We start from the raw sequence: 21,745 nt of genomic DNA, 5'->3' as shown, positions 1-21,745 counted from the left end.
CCCCTGTCTCCGCCCCCGCCTCGCCGCCCGCCTTGCCCCCTGTCCCACGCCCCGCCCCTCCCAGGGTCCCCGCGGCTCACAGGATCCCTGCCTCGTTGCAGGTTGCTGAAGAGCGGGAGAAGAGCCGGCTGGAGGAGGAGGAGGCCCCCAAGGCGAAGGCCAGCGTGGCCCCGTCCAAGGCAGAGAGCCCAGGACCTCGGGCTTACCGCCAGGGAGTGGGCAAATACATCTCCCCCGAAGTGACGTGAGTGCCCCCTCCACAGGCCTTTGCACACGGAGGCCAGGCCCGCCAAGAGCGGCTCCAGGGGTCCTGGGGGAGGGGTGGCAGGACGCCCTGAGGACGGCTTGTGCAGCAAGCTTCTCCAGTCCTCACCTTCCTGGCACCAAGCTCGGCCGCCCCTGGTCACAGACACTCAGAGACTGCACTGGGTGCCCCAGGACAGAGGGGTCTGTGAGAGCCCTTCCCTGTGACCCAGTCAGCGGATCTGGCCTTCCTAGCCGTGTTGCTTTCCCTTCTGGTCGCAGGAAAAGAGCCGCAGAGGAGGAGCCGTCGACCAGCGCTGCCGTAGCCGTCAAAAAGAAAGCCGTCCGGGGCTTTGGGGACTTCAGCTCCTGGTGATGGCCCCAGCCCAGGACGGCCTCTGGGGATGACGCGGTTCGGGGCCCCGGTGGCCAAGGCCAAGCTTTGGCTCGGGGGAAGGTCTTTGTGGAGCTGCCTGTTTGGGGGCTGGGGGTCAGCCTGAAATAAAGCAGATGCTTTTTTCTAACGTGTCCCTGCCTGCTCACCGCCTCATGTCATGGCATCTCCAGGGCCACAGTTACCATGCCCAGGGTCATCCGTGACAAATTTGGTTCAGGCTGAGGAGCCAGGTCTTGTTATGTGATGGTCACAGTCCTCAGAGAGCTAAGAGCTGGACGCTGCTCTAGAACTTCACAAGGATTTAAGGGCAGGCAGGAGAGGGGCCTTGAAAGTCCACTTTGTAGCCAGAAAAGATCCGGAAGTCCTAGTGCACAAGCCCCAAAGGAGTGATGGCATCCCCATCTGGATGGCACAGCAGTGATAAAACCCACGCCAGTGCAGGCCCCTGCCTGTCTCCTCTGCCCTGCCAGCTCAAACCACTGCCTGGGAATTGGGAAGTGGACAGTGAGCTGCTGAAGGTGTGGGGTGGGGAGAGGCAGCATCTTCAGCCTCAAGTCCAGAGGACCCTTGCTGGGGCTGGATGACCTCCACTAGCATCCTGAGGGCCTAGGGATCACCCTGTGAGAGGCAGATCCCAAAATGGGCCTGGCTGCCTTGGGAGGGTGGAGGCTCCCCCTCGGGGGCATCTCAGGGAGACATCAGTCATGTGACTCAAGGAGGGTAGTGTTAGTTGCTAATCTGGATGGACACACTGCCTCCATCCCAGGAGGGATGAGGCCAATGTCCCAGGACATGGCTCGTGGGTACCATGAGCCTCCAGGGCAGCCCCCTTGAGTCCTGTGCCCCATTTCCTGGTCATGAGCCAGACTGGCCCAGGAAACAGCCACTCTGATGGGGCCCCCAACTCTTATATGTTTGAGGTGCAGCTTGGGCAAGGCTGCCCATGAACCCGAGGGACAGAATTGAGGGCCTCTTCCACCCCACCTGCCATAATCTATGAAAGCTAGCCAAGTGGGAGGGGGGCCTGGAAGAGAGGCAGTGTGTGTGTGGGGGGGGGGAGGCAGAGAAGCGGGCCAGTCTCTGGTCAGGCAGATCAGGATTCAAGTGCCCCTCTGGCATGCTGGCTGCAGGCCATATCCCCTGTCTGGGTTCCAGGCAGCTGCTGTTAATGTATTTGCAGAGGGGAAAGACTACAGACCGAGTAAAGGAACTTATCATGTGTTACCAAAAGCTTTATTTTGATATCTGGAATAAGATATAGCCAAGCATGACCTCAAATGAAGGCTGCTCGGTAGCCACCAAACTGCAGAACTCGCTGATGCTGCAGGAGAGGAGAAAGCTTGGGTTTAAAAAAAAAAAGAAGGGTTTCATAACATTACAGCTGAAAGCGACAGCGGTGAAGAAATCCAACATTCTGGGCCTGCAGGGCCACTGGGAAGTGCCCGATTCTGCGACGGTTATGACACGTCCTGAGCCCACAGAAAGGCTCCCACCATGAGCAAAGTCTGCAGCCCCTAGCGAGGACTCAATGGGGCCAGCAGGCTCCCCCTCGCCGTCAGACAAATGCATCGGAAAAAGCAATCCGCGCCCTGGCCCAAGTCCCCACTGGGTTACAAGGTTCCCATAAGCACCAAGGTGATACAAATGCACCACATGGGGACGTTGCCACAAAGTTGGCCAAAGGGGACATCTCAGACCTGTTCTGATCCATCGAGAGATGAAAGGTAAAAAAATACTGCATCTAAGAACGGAATCAAAGCAAGCTTAGGAACTGGCCCCGTTGTACCAGCAGCTTGGGACAAAGGCCACAGCCCCCACTGTTCTCCAAGAAGGAAGCTTCCTGGGCGCCCAGCAAGTCCTAAAAACCATTCCCATGCACGGCAGTGTTTGCTGGCGCTTCCTGAGCTGGCAGTCCAAGGAGGAGGCTGGTTCCGGGCAGAGGTGTTAACACCAAAAACCTGGAAAAGCTGCGGTCTCAGTCATAAAAGAACGTCAGTGTTGAGTGTGTGTGTGCGTGTAACACAGAAGATGGACAGCACGAGTCACAAAAGTGCTCACGTAGAGGAAGTAAACTCATCCAGAACATACATAAAAACTTTAAATATAATCTTAATATATGTACAAAAATTGGTTAGAAGAAAAACACATAGTAAAATTCTCTCTTCAAGTAACGTTAAAATATTTTTTTGAAAGCAGGCTCAGTAACCAGACTGGCCAGTTTCCCAAATCTCCAGAAGCTGGATGCCCCCTCACCCGAGTCCCCATCAGCCAGAATTCTGTGCTGCCTCAGGAACAGAACCTTCTCCAGGCCTGTCACCAGGCCTCCCCAGGAGTGGGAAAGGGAAGGCAAGAAAACGCCAGGACTCATCAGCACTGGTTACTCATCTCCCCACACCAGTCAATAAACCGACACCCAACAGGTTTCTCAGCTTGTGAGAGGCACTGAAGGCAGCTGCACAGGTCATCTCACAGCTTCACAACTTGGCGGCAAGAGAATCCAGGTCACTGAGCCCTAAGCAGTGTAAGTAACAGTCTGAAGTAGGAACAAATGCACTGAGAACAAGGCCGCACGGGCACCCGAGGGCCAGCTTGCCCTTGGCTGGTCCTTGGTGGGTCAATATCCTGATACACTGAAAGCTTTAAAAGACGTTGCTGAAAATTTTCCCTTATATTAAAAATTCAAGCGTTAATTTAAGAGGGTGATGTCTCGAATGTCTGGCTGGACCAGAATCTAAGCCAGCTCATGGAGCTCATACTCCCAGCTGGGAATAAGCAATGGGCCCTCCAGTCCGGGAGCCATTTGCAAGGTCGTTGGGCATGGTAGCTGATGACCTTCATAGGTGCTATGACTGGCCCAAAATGCTTGACCACAAGGTCAAAGGGACCAAGCATCTCTCTCCCAACCTCTGTGTCACCAGCTCAGGGGGTCAAGGTCAGCCCTGATGTGGTAGAATGGAAAGAATCCAGCCTGTTACAGCACACTTGGCCAGCACTAACCCATAACTGGGCATTCTTCACCCTGACTCCTGCTGAGCTGCTCAGAATGGATTCTTCCAAGAACTAAGTGTGGTCTAGACCGCTCTTCCTCTCCCCCTTACTCATACTGGGTGGGCTGCTTGAATTGCACACACCTCCCAGATGACTGGGCAAGGCTCCTCCTACAGCAGGCATCTGGAGCTTCCTCCCTTTCCTGGCATCCAATTAGATCAAATGCTAAAGGCAGGATGAGTCACTGGGGCTGGGAAGGGCTGGCGCAGGCTTCCCTGGGATAAGGGCAGCCACAGCAGCAAAGGCTCCCGACAGAAAGCTGTGCAGGTGGCAAAGAGAACAAGGAGGGCCTGGGTCCAAGTCATGTGGGGGCTAGTGGACGTGGTGCCATCTCCCCTCAGAGGGGGACGGGTACACTGGAGCTAAGAGGTGATGGAGTTTTTCCTTGGAGAATTTCACCCAGCTACTGTGAAGTTTACACAGCCTTTCGGAGCTTTGAAAGATGTGCCTCTTTACATCAATCCAGTTTCAAAGCAACTGGGCAGAAAAGGAGAAGGAGCAGGAAAAGGGGTGACTTCATATTAATTGTATTAGAAAAATGCTTCAGGGGATGATTTATCCAGCAAACCACACGCCCTTTTATTTACAATTTTTTAACTCTCTTGTAATTTAAACTTTTGAAGAAAATTAAAATGAACACTTCTCAAGTACTTAAAAGGGTTTCTTATCTAGTCTGGCCCCTTTCCTATGTATAAATGTAAAAATAATCATCTTTGTTCAAGTACACCAAGAGTAAGATTAATGCAGAATTTTGTTTTGTTTTTTCCCTTGGCTTTTTCCAGTGCATTCAACTCTGCCACCAGGAGAAGCCAGTCAGGGAATAGGTTAGCCTACTGGAGGCGGATCCCAGGAAAGGTGCCGTGTCAGCATCCAGATGGAGATGGAGATGGCGCCCTCTCTGATTCAGTGGCCAGTGGCTTGGGACAACTCTTGGAACAAGGCGATACTTCTATTAAATAAATTTTCTTGTTACGGGCCTATATAAAATACAACCAGGATCTTCTGGATTTGGGGGATTGGGAGGAAGAGGAACAAAAAACTGAAACAAAATGAAGCAAGGCGGCCCCCAAGGCTGGCGCTCCACTGGAAGGCGCCACAGGAGTGCCACTGGCCCGCCGCCGGCCCGAGCCCTTTCACAATCCCACATTCGGGGCTGAGAGTCTCCATCCATCCCTGTCCTGTCCCAGAGAATCCAGGCCACTTTCTGCTATTTGAGGCTAGGTGTGCCTTAGGGACAAGCTCAAACAGCACAAGGTCACAGTGAGACGTGACCGAGAGACGGAATCCCCACTTAGTTCATTTGACCAGAGAGGTTTGAAAAAATCCACTGGAAACCCCAGGTGAAAACTGTTGGGCGGCCTCTGTCCACGGCAGGCCCCGGCCCCTCAGCGGTCCTTCCAGCCACCCATGGGCCAGCCGGCTCCTGCTGCCTGCCCTCGGCTCACTCCCAACCATTATCCTTGATCATGTGAGCTAGCTCGATGATGAACTTCCCCTCCTTGTACTTCTGACTGCTCTCAAAGGCATGTTCCTGGACAGGAGAAAGGAAGACAGGGAAGGTTGGGGCCACAAGTCAGTCGCCCACATGTCCACGCTAGCAAAGCATGACTACAACAATACCAGCTGTTCCCCTTACACTCATGTTCACCTAAAAAAAAGCCTTGGAAGCCTAAAGACTAAGATCACCCCTAATTTACAGAGCAGAAGACTGAGGCTCAGAGAGTTCGGCCAGTATAGCTGTATCTGGAGCCAGGAGCCCTGGGTTCAAGTTCCAGTTTTGCCACTAACTTGCTCTGTGAACCAATAAGTCTCTCTGGGCCTTGGCTCTTCATCTATAAAAGGAAGATAAATACAATGAGCCGATCCCAACTTCTCTTCCAACACTGATTTCAGCCTGAAGCCCAGTGGCTGGCTCCAGTGGCTGGCTCCAGTGGCTGGCCCCAGTGGCTGGCCCCAGTGGCTGGCTCCCCTCCTGACCCTCCTCCTGGACTCTCCTCATTCCCCCGTTAGAATGTAAGCTCTCAGCAGGCAGCGGTTATCTTTCCCTCTGCTTGTATCTGCTCAGCCCAGCACCGGGCAAACACTAAGTGCTCAATATTTACATGCTTGTGGCTCGACAGGTAAGGGGCCCAGGCTCTGAGCTTGGCCCTGAGGCCCCATATGTTTAGTCCGTAGGCTGGGCTCTGTGTTAATGCCGGGGATACAAAGAAAGGGGAACGCTGTCCCCGGCTGCAGAGCCCAGGGGTAGATGAGAGACATGAGGAGCTGGGAGGTGAGGACACACACACTCTTCCTACTGTCTTGGTAATGAAGCCATGCTTTGATGCTCTCTGCACAGATATAAAAACAAATTCCTATCACTTCATGATGCTTCCAGGATATCAGCAATCCTTACATGGGAATAAACCCTAAACTCATTTCTATTTCCGATGATTTTGTAGGACAGTCGGAGACTCTTAGATCGAAAGCTGGAGGCCCCTGGGGTTTCCGTGGCCCAACAGAGGAGGAATCAATCTCAGAGGCTGAAAGGCCAGCAGGGCTCCCACAGCTGCAGGGGCAGCTTCCTGGATCCCAGGCCTCGGGAGGGAGGGGCCAGATTTACACCCCTTTGCATGGATTCCCAGTCCTAGCTAACGTCCTGCACATAACAGGTTCTCAATCACTGTTTGAGGAAAATCTGCCTGTATTGGGCATGATGGGTGCTTCCCAGCCACTTGAAGCACCTATCTGTGCCCAGGTTTGGGCGTGGGGAGCCAAGTCACCCTATCCATGAGCTCAGCTTTCTTCCACCTTCTGATGTATGTGGGGGAATCCCCAGCTCTTGCAATCTGCCAGCGGGGTAACTTAATGAGTTCTTAAGAGAGTACCAGGGCCTGAGGTCAGGAAGACCTGAGTTCAAGTCTGACCTCAGATGCTTACTAGCTGTGTGCAAGTCACTTAACCTTGTCTGCCTCAGTTTCCTCATCTGCAGAATGAGCTGGAGAAAGAAATGGCAAACCATTAGTCTCTCTGCCAAGAAAACCCCAGATAGGGCCAGGAAGACATGCCTGGAAAATGAATAAACAACTTAGCAAGCCCCTTCCTCTCTGAGCCTGAACCTTCCTTACCTTAAAAGGAAGGCCCTGAACTCAATGAATAGGAAGATCCGACTTCCAGCCCTAAATGATCCTGTCTCTATTTTCTGCTTTTTTGGGGGCACCCTTTCCAACAGTCTGATATCAACTGATAGCTGAATATTAGTTGAATAATGTCTAAAGTGTATGACTATACCCCACCCCAGAGTTTTATTTATTCCAGAAGAAACTATTTACAAGTATTTTTTCCTTTAGCTGATGGGATTTACTTTAACTTCAGAAATAATATTTTTTAAAAACCATGAAATCGATATGCATATTCCTATCTATTACACATATGGATATTCACGTAGATATGAAATGCTTCCGGGAGCCCCAAAGTCCCTAATAAAAATCGTCTCATTCAGTCATTACTTACATACTTCCAGCCCAGAGTGGTTTTACAGCTTTCACAATAGATGTCTGCTACTGCGTGTAAGCCAGTGAGAAGGACCCTCTCCTCTGCGGGGCCACAGCCCACATTTACCCTGCAGGAAAAGGGAAAAGCTGATGAGCATCACAGGGAAGGGAGTTTTCCATCAGAATTGGCTTTGAAGAAGCCAGCAGTCAGCGATGGGGATTATGGGATTCAATCAAAGGTCAAACAGCAAGACTCCCAACTGCGGACTTGTGGAAATCCCTTCTTGGGTTTAGTCTGGCATCAAGAGTCATGCAGGCCAGCAGCTGGTACGTGGGGGGAGAGGCACCTTCGGGGAGATGACCCAGACAGAGGGAGGCATGATCTGCGCTGTGTCTCCTGCAGTAGGTGGCCGGGAAAGATTGCAGGACCAGAAGGCAGCAGCCTGGGGCTTGAGATCTGGGGCTCACCACCAGACAGGGCTCCACTTTAGACTTTCTTTGGCCCATCTGGAAAATGGGGAGCTTGGCCACGCTGCCTCCAGTGTCTCCCATTGGGACACTGCATTGGCCTTTTCCCACCATCTGTGCTTCTAGGGCGCCTGGTGGGCAGCGTGGTGCCTGGAGCTGAGGTAGGGGTCGACCATCACAAAGGGCTTGTTTACTAAGCTGACCGTAGCCCTGTGAAGCTGCCACATCCATTTGGTCTAGTCTGCTAGTCTGCTCTACCTGCCATCCATCTGAATGACTAGTTAATTTTTTGATGACCATGGGGCGGGGGGAGGCTTCCAGGGCAGCTGCTCAGTCCCATCCCCGCCCCCCACCCCAGCCTCGGACTCTCCTCTGGGTGCAGGGTCCTTCACTAGGACCTGGTGACTGTGACACAGTCATCTCCGCTCACAGGCCTTCCTGACCAGGCAGCAGGGTTCACAGAGACTGGCAAAATGATAACAGTGACAGCTAACATCGCCATGGCCAGGCCCTGTGCTGAGCACTTGACATCTGTGTCCCCAACACCCTCAGAAGGAGTCGTGACTGTCCCCATTTCACAGATGAGAAAACTGAGGCAAACAGTGATTGCCCTAGTGACAACTAGAAAGCGATACCAGATTTGAACTCGGGCCTCATTGACTCCAGGCCCAGAGCTCTAGCCACCCGACCACTTTGCCGCCAGCGAGGTTACCTAGCAATCTGCAATGGCAGTCGTCTTTATGGCCCGTGGTCAGACCACATGCGTGCCCCGGTGGGGTCCTGAGCCTCTGTCCGTCTCTGGTCCCACTCGGGCCCCCACTATCGGGACCCCATGCTGGCTTAGCCTGTTCTGGGGAGCAGGAGGCTCGCTCTCTCTGGGCCTGAGCTCAGGGAGCACTGTCTTCCTGCAATCTTGAGCTGGACCATGATGTGTGGCCCGGATGCTGCCCCCCTCCAGACTGGAAGGGCCAGGACGATGGTAAAGCGCAGCAGGAGCAGGCAGAGAGGGCCAGGCCAGGAATACCCCAAGGCCATGCCCAGCTGCAGTCGCTCACAGGGCCCTGGGGAGGATCCAACGAGGCAGCGGGCGCACTCTGTAAGACCTCCATCACGACACATCTGCTATCCGTACTGTCATCTAACAGTCCTGAGCCTCAGTTTCCCCCTCATGCTGACTTCCTCACAGAGCTGCTATGAAGAAACTGCTTTGCTGACTGTAAGGGCAACTGGGGATGCAATCGCTGACCAAGTGATCAAGTTTTTTACACACAAGAACGCCCATGAGTGCAGCCACTAGGTGGCGCAGTCAATGGAGCGCCCTGGAGTCAGGAGGACCTGGGTTCAAATCTGACCTTCAGGTCCTTGATCACACATACTAGCTGTGTGACCTTGGGCAAGTCACTTAACCCCAATTGCCCTGCCCTCCCCCCTCCAAAAAATAAAAAAAAGCAAAAAAATTTGAGATGTGGAAACAAGACCTGAATTTGTAGCCTCATTTCTGGAAGCTTGGGCATTAGGTGAGGGATTGTGTGTGTGTGGAGGCCCATGAATAAGCCATTTTTAGTAGACTTTGTGGCCAAAGACACTCCAATTAATCGTCAGAGCTGGCAGGATCCTGCCACTCGTCCCTTCTAGCTCAGCCCTAGAACACAGACCTGTGTCAGCCAAGGCCCGCACTGCTAGTCTGACTGATGTTCTAGGTTGGGCTGAGCACAAGCCTACATTCCAGGCTTGATCCTAAGACCATGAGCCCTTGGGGTCCGTCAGTTCAATGAAGAACACACACAGAATATGGACCTTCTCAGGGTTTGGTGATGCAAACCCTCAGCTGAGCGGGAAATGAAACTCAAGGCTGACCCTAATAAGAAGCAAATACAAAACTGTACCGCCTGCCCTACCTACCCCCGCCTCGTACCGGGGCCTTGTAGTGGGTGTGGGCAGGGATTCTCACATGAGGGCCACTATCTTTAGAGAATTTTGTCTTAGAAAACAGTCATTAATCAACAGGTCCCTTCCTAGCCCTCCCTGAGACTCACCTCCCAGGGTGGCTTTGTCCATCTACTGCCTCCTCCTGGCACCAGGCAGCCCTGAAGGCTTGTGCCAGTGACCACAAGCTACAGCGGGTCCTACAGGCTTTGGAGAGGGGCCCAGGTCTGGATCGTGTCTGCTGCCCCACCCCCCAGTCTAGTCTCATTTCCAGAATGTTGGCCACCAGGGGATGAATCCTTTTGGCCCTGGCTACTTATAAACATAGGGTGCTCGGGATCTGTCCGGTGGAAGGAATGGGGTAGATCTCTGACAGCACAGATTGGGGGTGGGGAGCCTTACAAATGGTCACATTCTCAGGGAAGTTCTAAAATGGAAAGGGAAACCATTTGGACCCAGAACTCTTTATCAAAACTGTTTTGTGGCCCATCTCAGCCTCTAATAAATTTAAAAGCTATCAAATGAACACACAAAACAATGAATAGACAATCTGAGAAAACAGCTGGCAAAGAAGAATATGCCACAGATACTTACACAGAATTAAAGAGGTAGGCTCGTCCCTGGCTTCCCTGAAAAGACTGCAAAGAAAAAGCCAATACAATCTTTTAAAAAGTGACCAAAAAGTTATAGGATCAGTTTATCACAGGTGAGTTACAGAGAAGGGGAGTCTGTTAATCAGCTATTTCCGTGACAGGAGACTCAGACAAAACCATTTCCAGAAGAAGGGCTGGGCCCTGGCTCCTACCACCCCTCTCCTAACCGTGGGCAGGCACCGAGCCTTCTTCCTGCAGCTGACAGTCCGGCCTGGGCACTTTATGTTTGTTGAATGAATTCAAATTTTTACTATGAATTTCAGCACTGCAGGTGTCCTTTATCTTGGGAAGTGGCTCAAGGCTTAGTGTGCACACACACACAGTGTGCATATTTAAAGATATACGTGTAGATGTGTGTCTACAAATCAGAAGTGGTGACTGTCTGGCAGGGCCCGGGCCTACGCTCTGCACCAGCCAGCTGCACCAAAAGCTCTGCATCAGGGCTAGATGCATCCAGCCTCCCTCCCTCCTCCCTCCTCCATGTGTCAGCCCCCTCTGACAGCCCTTGATCAGCAGCCCAGGAGCCTGGGGGGGGCAGCAGATCATACACAGTGGGAGCTGGGCCCTGGGATCCCCAGGTCTGGACACCATGAGGCGGTTACCTACAAGTCTCCTGGGACTTCAAGTCCTGGAGGGCTTCCTGGGGGCTTGAGGTTTGGTCTTGACACGCCAAAGGCCCCGGTGGGGGAGTCCCAAGAGTTCTGTTTTGGTGCTAGGACATGGGATCAAGCAGGGACCTTTGCTACTTGGTACCTATGGGACCTTGGGGAAGTCCATTTGCTGAGCTACAGGTAGGTCTCTTCAGCTGTAAAATGGGGAGAATCCCCAGGCTGCCCCTGCTTCACAGGATTGAATGGGAAAATGGACGCCCATGAACTCTAAAAGTTAACCCTCCGGTTCTGTTTTATGAGCTTTGATGGTCTCAGGGCATAAAAGTCTTCAGTGCCAGCGGCGCTCAACACCAGGAACTCAGTGCCCACATCGGGGGCTTCCCAAGTACTTCTGTTAATTCAATACTAACTGCAGAGTAGTTGGAGACTATGGAGATGTCCTCATGCTCCAAACCAAAACCCACCATTTAAATGGAATGGTTTTTAACTCTACTCACACACACTCACACACATGCTCACATACACACATGTACACATGCACACACGAATGTATTCACACACGCACACATATGTTCACACACGTACACACTCGCTCACACACCTACACACATGCATGCGTTCACGCACACACAGTACACACATTCACACACGTACACACATATACACATACACACATATACACATGCACACACATGCTCACACACTCACACGTACACACATACACATGTTCACACACATATACACATGCATGTTCACACACATATACACACGCTCACACTTGTACACACATACACATGTTCACACACATATACACACGTACACACTCACACACATGCACACACATCAGAAACCAAGAGGTGGCCTTTCCTCTTAATCACAGGAACCTCCAAACCACGGAGGACATCTTCCCTAGACTAAGGGGGAGGTGCCTGGGGCACCAAGAGTGATTTCCCTAGGACCACTCTGCCCTTATGGGACAGGCATGACTTGAATCCAAACCTTCCTGACTCAGGCCCCCCGCCTCTATCCTCCACTGTGCTAGCTTTTTACATGACATCAGGAGGACCCAAGGTAAGGCACAGAGCAGCCTGTGTACCACACGACCCGTCCGCTCCCCAGTTCTGCCTCTGTCGGTAACACCACGAGATGTGACTGGAAGGTCCCAGCTGCCTCCCCCAGACCCACTAGGGCCAGGTTCACTTCGGCCTGGGCTACCTTGTAGTAATAGTGTGCATTTTACATAGCGCTCACTGTGCCAGAGACGAGCCTGGACTCAGCTGCTGTTATCATCCCCACTTTATGGATGAGGTGACGTGGCCAAGTCCCACAGCTACTGTCTGCGGTTGGATTTGCACGCAGATCTTCAGGACTCCAGACCCAGCACCGGCTCCACAGCCCTTCTCAGCCTAGGTGATACATTCCAGGTAATCACAATGTGTCAAATGCAGCCTGTCATAAGGGAAGAGGACCAGAGGACGGGCTGGCTCCATCACTACCATCTGCCTTCTGCTTTCTCGTTTCCTTTTCCCTCTCTGGGCTGGGTTCCTTTTCTCTAAGATGAGGGGGTTTCCAGGAGCTGATCCCACTCTGAGGCCCTATGAAGCAACAATCTGTTACCTGTGCAAAATTCACCCTCTTCCAGCTTCAAAGGGATGTTTCCACTCCTAGGTCCACCTCACCTAGTCTTCCATGGACTTAAACCAACTAAAAAGTAGGTTTCAACTCGGGGAGTGAAGACTGAAGAGTGTCTTCAGAAGGTCTGGTTATTGGAGCTCCCCTCTGCAACCCTGTTCTGCTCTAGGATGTGCCAACAAAGAGCGTGAGGTATACAGTAACAACACTGTAAAGACTTAATAGCTCTGATCAATGCAAGGCAAACATAATGCCAAAGGACCAGTGAGGAAGCCCAGCAGCCATCACCTCGAAGGTGGGGAAGGACTCAAGGTGCAGGATGAGGTCCAGTTTGGAGATTTACTCTGCTTGACCATAATGACTTCTTAGGAAGATTGGGGTTTTCTTGTCTTTTTCCAGGGGAAGGATAGAAGGGGGAGAGAGTAACAACTGATAGTGTTGCAAAAAAACAAACACAGAGGATCATTGAAAGGTCTGAATAAACGCTCGGGCGAAAAGTTCCGGAAGAGACAGACTGCCAGGAGAGCTCTGAGTCTGCGAAGAAGTGGTACATGGGAAGTGATGGAGTTCCACGTGTTCTCTTTGTCTGCTCTACTTTGTACGCAGGCAATACACATTTGGGGAGTGTTTCTTAAGTTCAGAAAAAGATACTTTTAAAAAAGATCCTACATTAGGATATGGAGAAACTGCAAATATATGCAGAAAAGTAAACTACCCACTAACACATGATGGAGTGGAGAGGGAACACACATATCCAAGATCTTTGGAAACTTCTAGAATATTGAAGATGAAAAAGAAGAATCAGTGAGTTTGGAACATCATAGGCTCCTGTTACTTTCCAATTCTGTATTTCTCAATATACCACCTGGACCTCTATTGCCACATCTTTGTCCCATCGTTCCCATTTCCTCTCCCACTGTTCCCCTTCCTGTCATAGTCCACGCCATAGTCATCATTCAAGGCCCATCTTAAGTCTCACCTCTTCCATGAAGTCCAGCGACCTTTCCCTCTTTTCAAATTAAATTTTTTTTCAACCAGCAAAAATCCACCTTCTTTCTCACTCCCCCACCCCCAACTGAGAAAGAAAAACAAAACTTCCGTTACAAATATAGTCAAGCAAAACAAATTCCTGCAATGGTCATGTCTAAAAAATAAAATGTCTCAATCTGCACTTTTTTTAAATAAGCAATTGGGGTTAAGTAACTTGCTCAAGGTTACACGGCCAGGTGTTTCTGGGTGGGTGTGCCCGGCATTCGATCTCCAGGTCATCCTGACACTGGAGCCGGTGCTCTTACTCGCTGTGCCACCTGGCCGCCCCTCAATCTGCACTTTGATCCCATCACCCTTTTGTCAACATGTGGAAAAATAGGTTTCATTATGCCAATCAGAATTCCTAAGTCTCTCAAAGTTGTCTTTATAATATTGTTGTTATTGTAGAAAGTGTTCTCCTGGTTTTGTTAACTTTTCTCTGCATCAGTTCATACAAGTCTTTCTAGCTTTTTCTGAAATATGCCCTTCATCATTTCTTATAGAACGATCGTATTCTTCCATATCCATGTACCATAACTTCTTCAGTCATTCTCCATTGATGGGCACCCCTGTAGTTTCCAATTCTTTGTCAGTACAAAAAGGTTTGCTATATTTTTGCACATGCTTATTTGGAGTTTGTTTTGCTTAGGACCAATTAACCATTAACATGCCCTCCCCTCATATTCCTTCTCCCCTTTTGAGTCAACTCCCTGTTGAGTGAAATGTCTTTCTGTGCCCAACTCTGTGTGTTCAGATGAGAAGGAAGTTCTAGTGCCAGTCCTTGCCCCCTCCAGCCTTTCCCTCTCATTTGCATAATCTTGTGCATCCCAATTATGTGAGATGATTTTCTCTAACCCTCCTCTCCCTTTCTTCACCTAGTGTATTTTTCTTTCCCTTTCTCATTTTTAAAAGATAATCAAGAAATAACACAGCAAGTCAATTAACCCCAAATGCCTGCCTTTCCCCCTCCAAAGAGACCAAAACTCCCCCACCCAAAACAAGAAATAACAGACACACTTCCAGGCTTTCTGTCTAGATTCTTCCTATGGCCCCTGATGATGGCAGGGTTCAAAGAAGACCATGTATCATCTCCCCGTATTAGGAGCAGGCAACAGTTTATCCTTTAGTCCTTTATGATTGATCATTCATGTAAACCTCTTTATATTTTTCTTGACTCCTGTATTTGCACTTCAAAGTTTCTACACAGCTCTGGTCTTTTCATCAGGAATCATCCATTCATTATAGGCCCATTTCCCCCTGTATACTGAGTTTTGCTGGGTAACTCATTCTTGGTTGTAAGCCTCTTTTTATTTCTGGAATATCATATTACAAGCTCTCCACTCCTCCACATTGGTGGCTGCTAAGTCATATGTAATTGAGGGTGGCTAGGTGGCCCAATTAATAGAGCACCAGCCCTGAAGTCTGGAGGATCTGAGTTCAAATCCAGCCTCAGACACTTAACACTTACTAGCCGTGTGACTTTGGGCAAATCACTTGACCCTAACTGCCATGCCCTCCCTCCTCCAAAAAGCAAAAAAATAAAAATAAAAAAATTTGAAATATGTAATTGACTGTGGCTCCTCAGTGCTTGAATCCTTTCCTTCCCACCCACCCCCATCTAGTTTTTAGTTCATAATCATAAACTTAATTCTTCAATCTACCTAGACTTGTAAAAGGAAGAGAGAAACGAAAAAATTTTAATGTAGCAAGTGAGAGCACAAAAAGCTAAGGTATGAGGACAGGATTTGGGGGCACCCCCTACTAGCTACAGAGGAATGGTGTGATTAAGACAAAAGCCAGAACAAATCAAGGCAAAAAAATTATGAGAGTTGTCTCGTCAGCAACAGTGATCTTTTGATGTGGACTTGCTGTTCTGGGGACCCTAAGTGTCCCATGGCTTGTGTGATGTTCATGTTTTCTTTCACCTTGTCAGAGACCAAGTGTCTGCCATTCAACTAATCAGACTTAGCAGGTCAGAGGAAAAACTGAGAGCCCACCTGAGAGCTTGGCCCAACATTTACCAAGGATGACACCAGTGTGCTTCAAAAGGAAGTCCTCATAAGCAAATTTCTCCTTGTAGATAGTGTGTGAAGTTACCTCCCTGGCACAAACCCAGAAATGATTTTGTGGATCTCTGGCAATCAAATTCCTTCTCTCTAGTGTTCAAAGCATGAAAGTTTTCTGCTTTTCTGTCTTTGGAAAGTAACATGCTAGAGGCTTGTTTTCAACTGTTGAAGTACATGATAAGAGTTGGCCACTGCCCAGGTGGTCGAGCTGGCATAGGAAACATCCCGTGTGGGTATTAACGTCTGGTAGACTTAGTGAAGTCAAGGGTTCCTGTTGCTGGTGTCTACATAGCCTTGAATTCATTCTTTCTGGTTGATTGCCATATTTCTTATTTACATTATGTATCTGGAAGCTCTACATTTTGACGATAATCTCCCTGGGAGTTTTCATTTTGTGGTTTATTTTAGGAGATGACCAAGGATCCTTTTTATTTTCTCTTAAGAGTTCCAAAAGATCTGGCGTTTTCTTTTACAGTTTCTTTAAATACATCTATGTTCTTCTTATTCTTATGGTTTTCAAGTAGCCCAGTGGCTCTTATATTCTCTCTCCTCCACCTGTTTTGAGTTATTTTTTGCTATGAGATACTTTCATTTTCTTCTGGTCTTTTTTTTTTCAGTCTTTTGGCATTACTATTTCTTCTTGTTTCATGGAATCATTAGCTTCCATTTGGCCCATTCTAATTTTCAAGGAGTGTGTTGCTTGAGCAAGGTTTTGTATTTCATGCTTTGACCTAACCCTTAAAATTCCCTTTTCAATTCTTTCTTCCTTAGCTTTCACTTTGTTTCCCCACCCCTCTATAGCACTCTGTTCATTTACAAAAACATTTTAATAAGCTCTTGCTTCCTCTCTTTCAGGAATTCTAGATGAATTTGTGTTCAAGCTGTGTTTTTGAAACGTATACATACACTGGAGTTTTCTTCTTGTCTTCTGTCTTAAACATTCTTGTCACCATAATAGCTCTTTATGGTGGGATACATTTTGCTCATTCTTCCTACTTTTTATTTTGGACTCGATGCTCAGATCAGGCTCTGTGCACTATGAAGGAAATGTCTGGGCTGTTTCTGCTGCTGCCTTCTAGGGGTATTGCGTGTTGTTACTCCAGGATCTCAGGGACAGTCGATTTGCTAGACCTTCCAAGTTCTGCAAGCTCTTGACCTGTGTTTGTGCCTGAGCAACAAGCCTGTGGGCTTGCCCCATTTGGAATTTCAGTAGACAACCACTAAACACATAGCTCGAAAGGCCTGCTGGTTTAGGGACACTAGATTTCCCTTTGGCAATTTAGGACTCCTGACCAAGTTATCCCTCCGCAGGCTTTAGACTGAGCTTTAGACAGATCTGACACCATACCCCCAGTCTTGAGCCACCTAGCTGTTTGCTGCTGGACTTGTTCCTGGCTCAGTACACAGCTTAGAAGCCTACCACTGCTCCTTGCCCCGTGTGCTGGATCTGGGAGCTGCCCTTGCCCTGGTGGACTCCCAGCGCTCCCCAATGTCTGCTCTCAGCTAGATCTCCTCCTCAGGGTCTTGAGAACATTGTTTCCCTACACTGAACTAGGCTGCAAAAATGACTTTTTCTTGGATTTCCCAATCACAATTCAGTCTGATGTGCTCCCTAGATCTGTTAGGTAGGGAGTATGTGCGTGCCTGTGTGTGTGCATGCATGTGTATGTGCGCGCACGTGCATGAGTGTGTGTGATGTGCGTGTGTGTGTATGCATGTGCGTGCGTGTGTAAAGCTCACCACACAGCTTCCAACTATTCCACCATCTTGGCTCCACTTTTTTTCCTTCTTCCTTTTAACATCTGCTATCCTGATCATCCCTACCAATTATTTGTTACTTAGCATATGTTACCTTGTATGATTAAATAAATGGTCAGTCCCTTGAGAGAGCTACATCTCACAGCAACCCTGGCTCAGTGCACACTGGGCTTCTCTGTCATCTTTCTGTCCATCTTGAAGTCAAGAGAAGCTCACCAGGTCAGGCCTCCCTAAGCCCCCATGCAGGTTCCAGCTCCCTTCCTCCCCCGAGACAGTAAGGTTGGGATTAAGGTTGAAGCTAGAGCCAGAATTTAGAACTGAGAAGAAATGGTTCATGGCTTCATGAGTGCAGTAGGAAGAATGTCAGCCCAAGCTCTGGGCCTCTTTCCCCAACTGCTGAATAGGGACATAGAGTCTCTGGCACCTTATCCACAAGCTGGGCTTGTCGGTGAGGACTCCACTCTGCATTCCTGAAGGCACTGTGTGTCCATGAGCAGCTGGGAGCAGAGATGCTCTCAGGAGGCCTGGCCCGTGGAAATGGATCCCAGTGATCATCAGGAAAACAGTCTGTTTGATGTTATTCTGGTCATTCTGATGTAATTCTTCCCATTACAAACATTAAGAATTATAAAGTTCTGTGTTACTAAGAAGAGTGGGGTGTCAGAGGTAACTTTTGTGTCTTTGAAGCCTTTGAAGGTTGTTACCCCCTGTCCCAAAGAACACTGCTCAGACACAGGCCTTCCCTGGGCAGCATTCCCACCACAGCCTCTTGCCCTTTACCTGGCTCTCTCAGCCGGCGAGATTCAAACTCCTTAGCCAGGCATATAAAGCCCTCCCTATGTGGCACCTGCCCTACTATGCTGCCTAGAACCGCTCACACACTCCCTCACCTTTCCTATACTAGGACTGGCCTCCTTTCTCTTTTGAAATTTCTTCCTGTCATTGTCCCTTCATTATTCAAGTCACAAATCAGATGCTTCACTGTCCCTCTCCCCCTAATACTCTGTAATTCTTCATGAATTCTCCATCATGGGAGGTCTTCAAGCAAGAAGCCTGATAATGGCCAGTGAGAGAAGATTTGTAGGAGCTTTTGCAGATGGGGATTCATTGACTGCATGTGAATCACAGACATCTTCTATTTTTGAGATTCTGTGATTACTGAAGATGGAATGAGCAGATAAGGGTAGCACTGCAGACACAGGTTACCTGGCTTTTAGCAAAGTCTCTGAAAATATAGCTCATGCTATTCTCATGGAGAAGGGGGAGAGAGTTGGATTAGACGATAATGCCGTTCCGATTCAGAAAAGTTGGCTGACCAGACTGAAAGAGCAGCTTTAGGTGACTAAGCCATCGTGGAAGGAGGTCTTCAGGGGTGCACATCAGCCACCTGGGCTGGGTGCTGTACCAGGTAACATTTTTATCAGTGACTTGGACGCGGCACAGATGACATGCTCATCAAATGCATAAATGGAAGTAAGTCGGGAGGGATGGTGGCTCACCCAGCTGACGAGAAAATCAAGACCTAAAAGTAACTCGACAGGAGACAACACTGAGCTGAATCTAATAACATGAAAAGACAACAGCTGTTCTGAAAAAGATCTAGGGTTTTCAGTGGACGAAAAGCTCTGTGACAGTGGGCTTTAGCGACCCACAAAATGAAGGCCATTCCAGGCTACTCCATCCTCCTCAAACTTTCTCTGGCCTCCTACTAAAGGGGGGAGGGGAAGAGAATAAGTATTGATCTGGTGCCTACTGTGTTCTAGGCATCACGCTGAGTGCGTTTCACAACATGATCTCACTGGATGTGCTGCTGGATGCCGGGACATCGTGAAGCTGCAGAGCATTCAGAGGATGTCAAGAGAGTCCATGCCATGTGCAGCTTGGCTAAAGGAACGGAGCACTTAGACTAGAGGGGGGTGGGGGAACACTGACCGACTCCAAGGCTTTGAGGAGGCTTAAACTTGTCCTGTTCGACCCCAGAAGCAGAAGCAGGAGCAGTGGGGAGGAGTGTTGTAAAGAGGTCAAAGGGCAGTCAATATCAGCATTGTTTCCTCGGAATTCCTGGGAGGTCTTACAGTTGAGGTGGGGCAGGAGCGCTTGGGAGCTGCAGCGAACCAGAGAAGACGGCCAACTCAAGCCCTGTGGCGATGCCAATGGCACCCCAGGGGCTCTCAGCCTATTTCTTCCCTGCAGAGCTTCTCAGCCCAGAGGTCCCAGAGAGACTTCTCAACGGACTTGCCTCCTGTACTCTGGGTTCCTCTGCAGGGATTTCTGGATGCCCGTTCATGCTTTGTCCTGGGATCCTCCCATTGCCAGATATCCAACAATTTCCACACTTGCTATGTCCACTTCCAGTGTCGGTGTCAGAGGGAGTCTCTCTCTTTTGCTGCAGATCATAACTTTGTTCTATCTAAAGATGTATTCAACTTCTGTGTCCAGAAAAATCCATCTCCTGGTGGCAAGTTACCCTAAGACAAGGCCCTCCATATTTAAGTCAGCCAGTTCTTGGAAACTGGGCGTGTAGCCCCCCATGGCCCCAACTTTTTCTTCTGCTCCAGATACCTTTTCCACTCTCAAATCCAGACCTCAGGACATTTTCCAAGTTTGCATTTTATAGTCTGTTCCTCCTGACCACTGCATCAATCCAAGCCTGGTATAACAGCAATCCATCCTTCTGAATGCACTATGTGTGTGGGGTGAGTATTATTCTTGACTTGGCCTCTCTTGGGTGGGAAGTAGAAGTGACCAGTGATGGATCCCTCCTGCCTCTAGGGGTCCAGGAAGATCCATGGTCCCTATTACACACTAAGAAGTAGAGCCAATTCAAAACCTCCCTGGGAAAACCAACTTGAGGTCTTACCCAAAACTCAAACACCACCCAAATACTGCCTTCACCCCAACTCCTTGGCAAGGATTACAAAGTAATTGGTCACCTGATATCAAGGACAAGCCTCTATCTCATCTAGGATTCAGGAAGCCTGGGTTCTCAAACTCTGTCACTCACACCTTACTCTGTGATTTTGGGCAAGTCGTATCCCAACCCCACTCCACTTCTTTCTGAAGAGGTATTAATCTCCTCCTCTCTAAAATAAGGAGGTTAAGGATTCCTGAGATGCAGATGAAGAATGCTTCCCATCTCCTGACAGAGAGCTGGTCAACAAGTATCTCCTAAGCACCTGAGGGAAAGGAAAGTGGTGGCCTCAAGATGTGGAATGAGACCCATGTTTCAGACAGCATCAGTGGGTGAATCTGTTTGGCTTAACTCTGCTCAGTTGTCATAAGAGCTTTTTACTTTTTTTTTCCAGCAGGGGATGGGTTGAATAGTGGGGGGGGGGGCGGAGAGGGAAAAGGAATCAAAAGCAAAAGAAAAGACGATACTTAAGCACCTTTTAAAAAAATGTTCAGAAGAGAACACCAGAAGGCAGGCCAGAAAGAAGCACAAACAAACAAGATAGCTTTGAAAGCTACAGGCTGAATTTATTATATACTTGAAAAGAAAAGCAAGCAGTACATAATGAGATCTGCAGTTTCATGTACAATCCTGTTTCTGTTCTAAGGTGTACATGGAAACGATCATTTTATTTCATGTTAGTTAAATTCAGAATAAAAATAAATACATTTTTAAAATAAAGTGAGATTGGACCCGATGATCTTTCAGGTCGAAGGAACAACATCTCTGCTCTTCTAACTTAACAAGTCTGACACAGAAAGGACAGAGCTAAAAGATACAGGGGATGAGGTGAACAACAAATTGTTTGTTAGCCTTGGGGCCCCAAGACACTGGGGGCTGGACGCCAGCTCTGAAGTGCTTGGCTGGTAACTTTGGGGGCCAGCAACCAACTTGGAACCTCAGGCTCATCTCTGAAATGGGAACACTGATCCCTGCATGGCCTCCCTCCAAGGATAAACGTGCTTGCTCTGCTACCCTGGGAAGCACTGGGGAGTCACACCAGGGGATTCACAACACACATCTCTGGCCCACGGCTCTGGCTTGCACATAGCTGGGGCGGGCAAAAGGGCAAGTTAGGGACATCAGCCTGTTGCTCTGGGTCTAGCACCTTCATCTTACACACCAGGCGACAAGTTCCTGGAACTGGGCCTGACACACAGGAGGCGCTTGTTTTAGATCACAAAAGTGCTAAGTGGCAGCCGACTCCAGGTGCCTCCTGAGCACCTTCCTCACCTGCATGCTTTTCAGTGTGTCCTCTCCTCAGCAAAGTCTTTTATACAGGTAAAAGTCAGGTCAATATAGGGAGGAAGGGAGAGAGGGAGGGAGGGAGGGAGGGAGGGAGGAGAGAGGGAGGAAGGAAGGAAGGGAGGGAGGGAGGTATGAAAAGGAGGGAGAGAAGGAGGAGGGAAGGAAGGAAGGAAGGAAGGAAGGAAGGAAGGAAGGAAGGGAGGGAGGGAGGGAGGGAGGAGAGAGGGAGGAAGGAAGGAAGGG

At 49.4% G+C, this 21,745-nt stretch overlaps 2 protein-coding genes across 2 annotated transcripts in view; one reads left to right on the top strand and one right to left on the bottom strand.

Moving 5' to 3' along the window:
* The window catches only part of PPIL2 (peptidylprolyl isomerase like 2), a 29,091-nt gene extending 28,320 nt beyond the window's left edge, over positions 1-771 (top strand). The window contains exons 17-18 of the mRNA XM_069100799.1: positions 102-244; positions 526-771. Coding sequence (XP_068956900.1) covers positions 102-244; positions 526-619 — 237 coding nt within the window. The 3' untranslated portion in view covers positions 620-771. The remainder of the gene's footprint in view (positions 1-101; positions 245-525) is intronic.
* Positions 772-1,857: 1,086 nt separating this feature from the next.
* YPEL1 (yippee like 1) overlaps positions 1,858-21,745 on the bottom strand; it is a 40,483-nt gene continuing 20,595 nt past the window's right edge. Inside the window, exons 4-6 of the mRNA XM_069100919.1 lie at positions 10,150-10,193; positions 7,181-7,289; positions 1,858-5,219 (exon numbers count right to left, since the gene is read on the bottom strand). Of these exons, the coding sequence (XP_068957020.1) occupies positions 5,130-5,219; positions 7,181-7,289; positions 10,150-10,193 (243 nt within the window). The 3' untranslated portion in view covers positions 1,858-5,129. The remainder of the gene's footprint in view (positions 5,220-7,180; positions 7,290-10,149; positions 10,194-21,745) is intronic.

The sequence above is a fragment of the Petaurus breviceps genome, unplaced genomic scaffold (assembly GCF_028583685.1).
Source record: "Petaurus breviceps papuanus isolate PSGF00001 unplaced genomic scaffold, PetGlider_PUasm1.0 428, whole genome shotgun sequence".
Taxonomy (NCBI): Eukaryota; Metazoa; Chordata; class Mammalia; order Diprotodontia; family Petauridae; genus Petaurus; species Petaurus breviceps.
The sequence above is the reverse complement of the archived record's forward strand: the minus strand, read 5'-3'. Positions and strand labels throughout refer to the sequence as shown.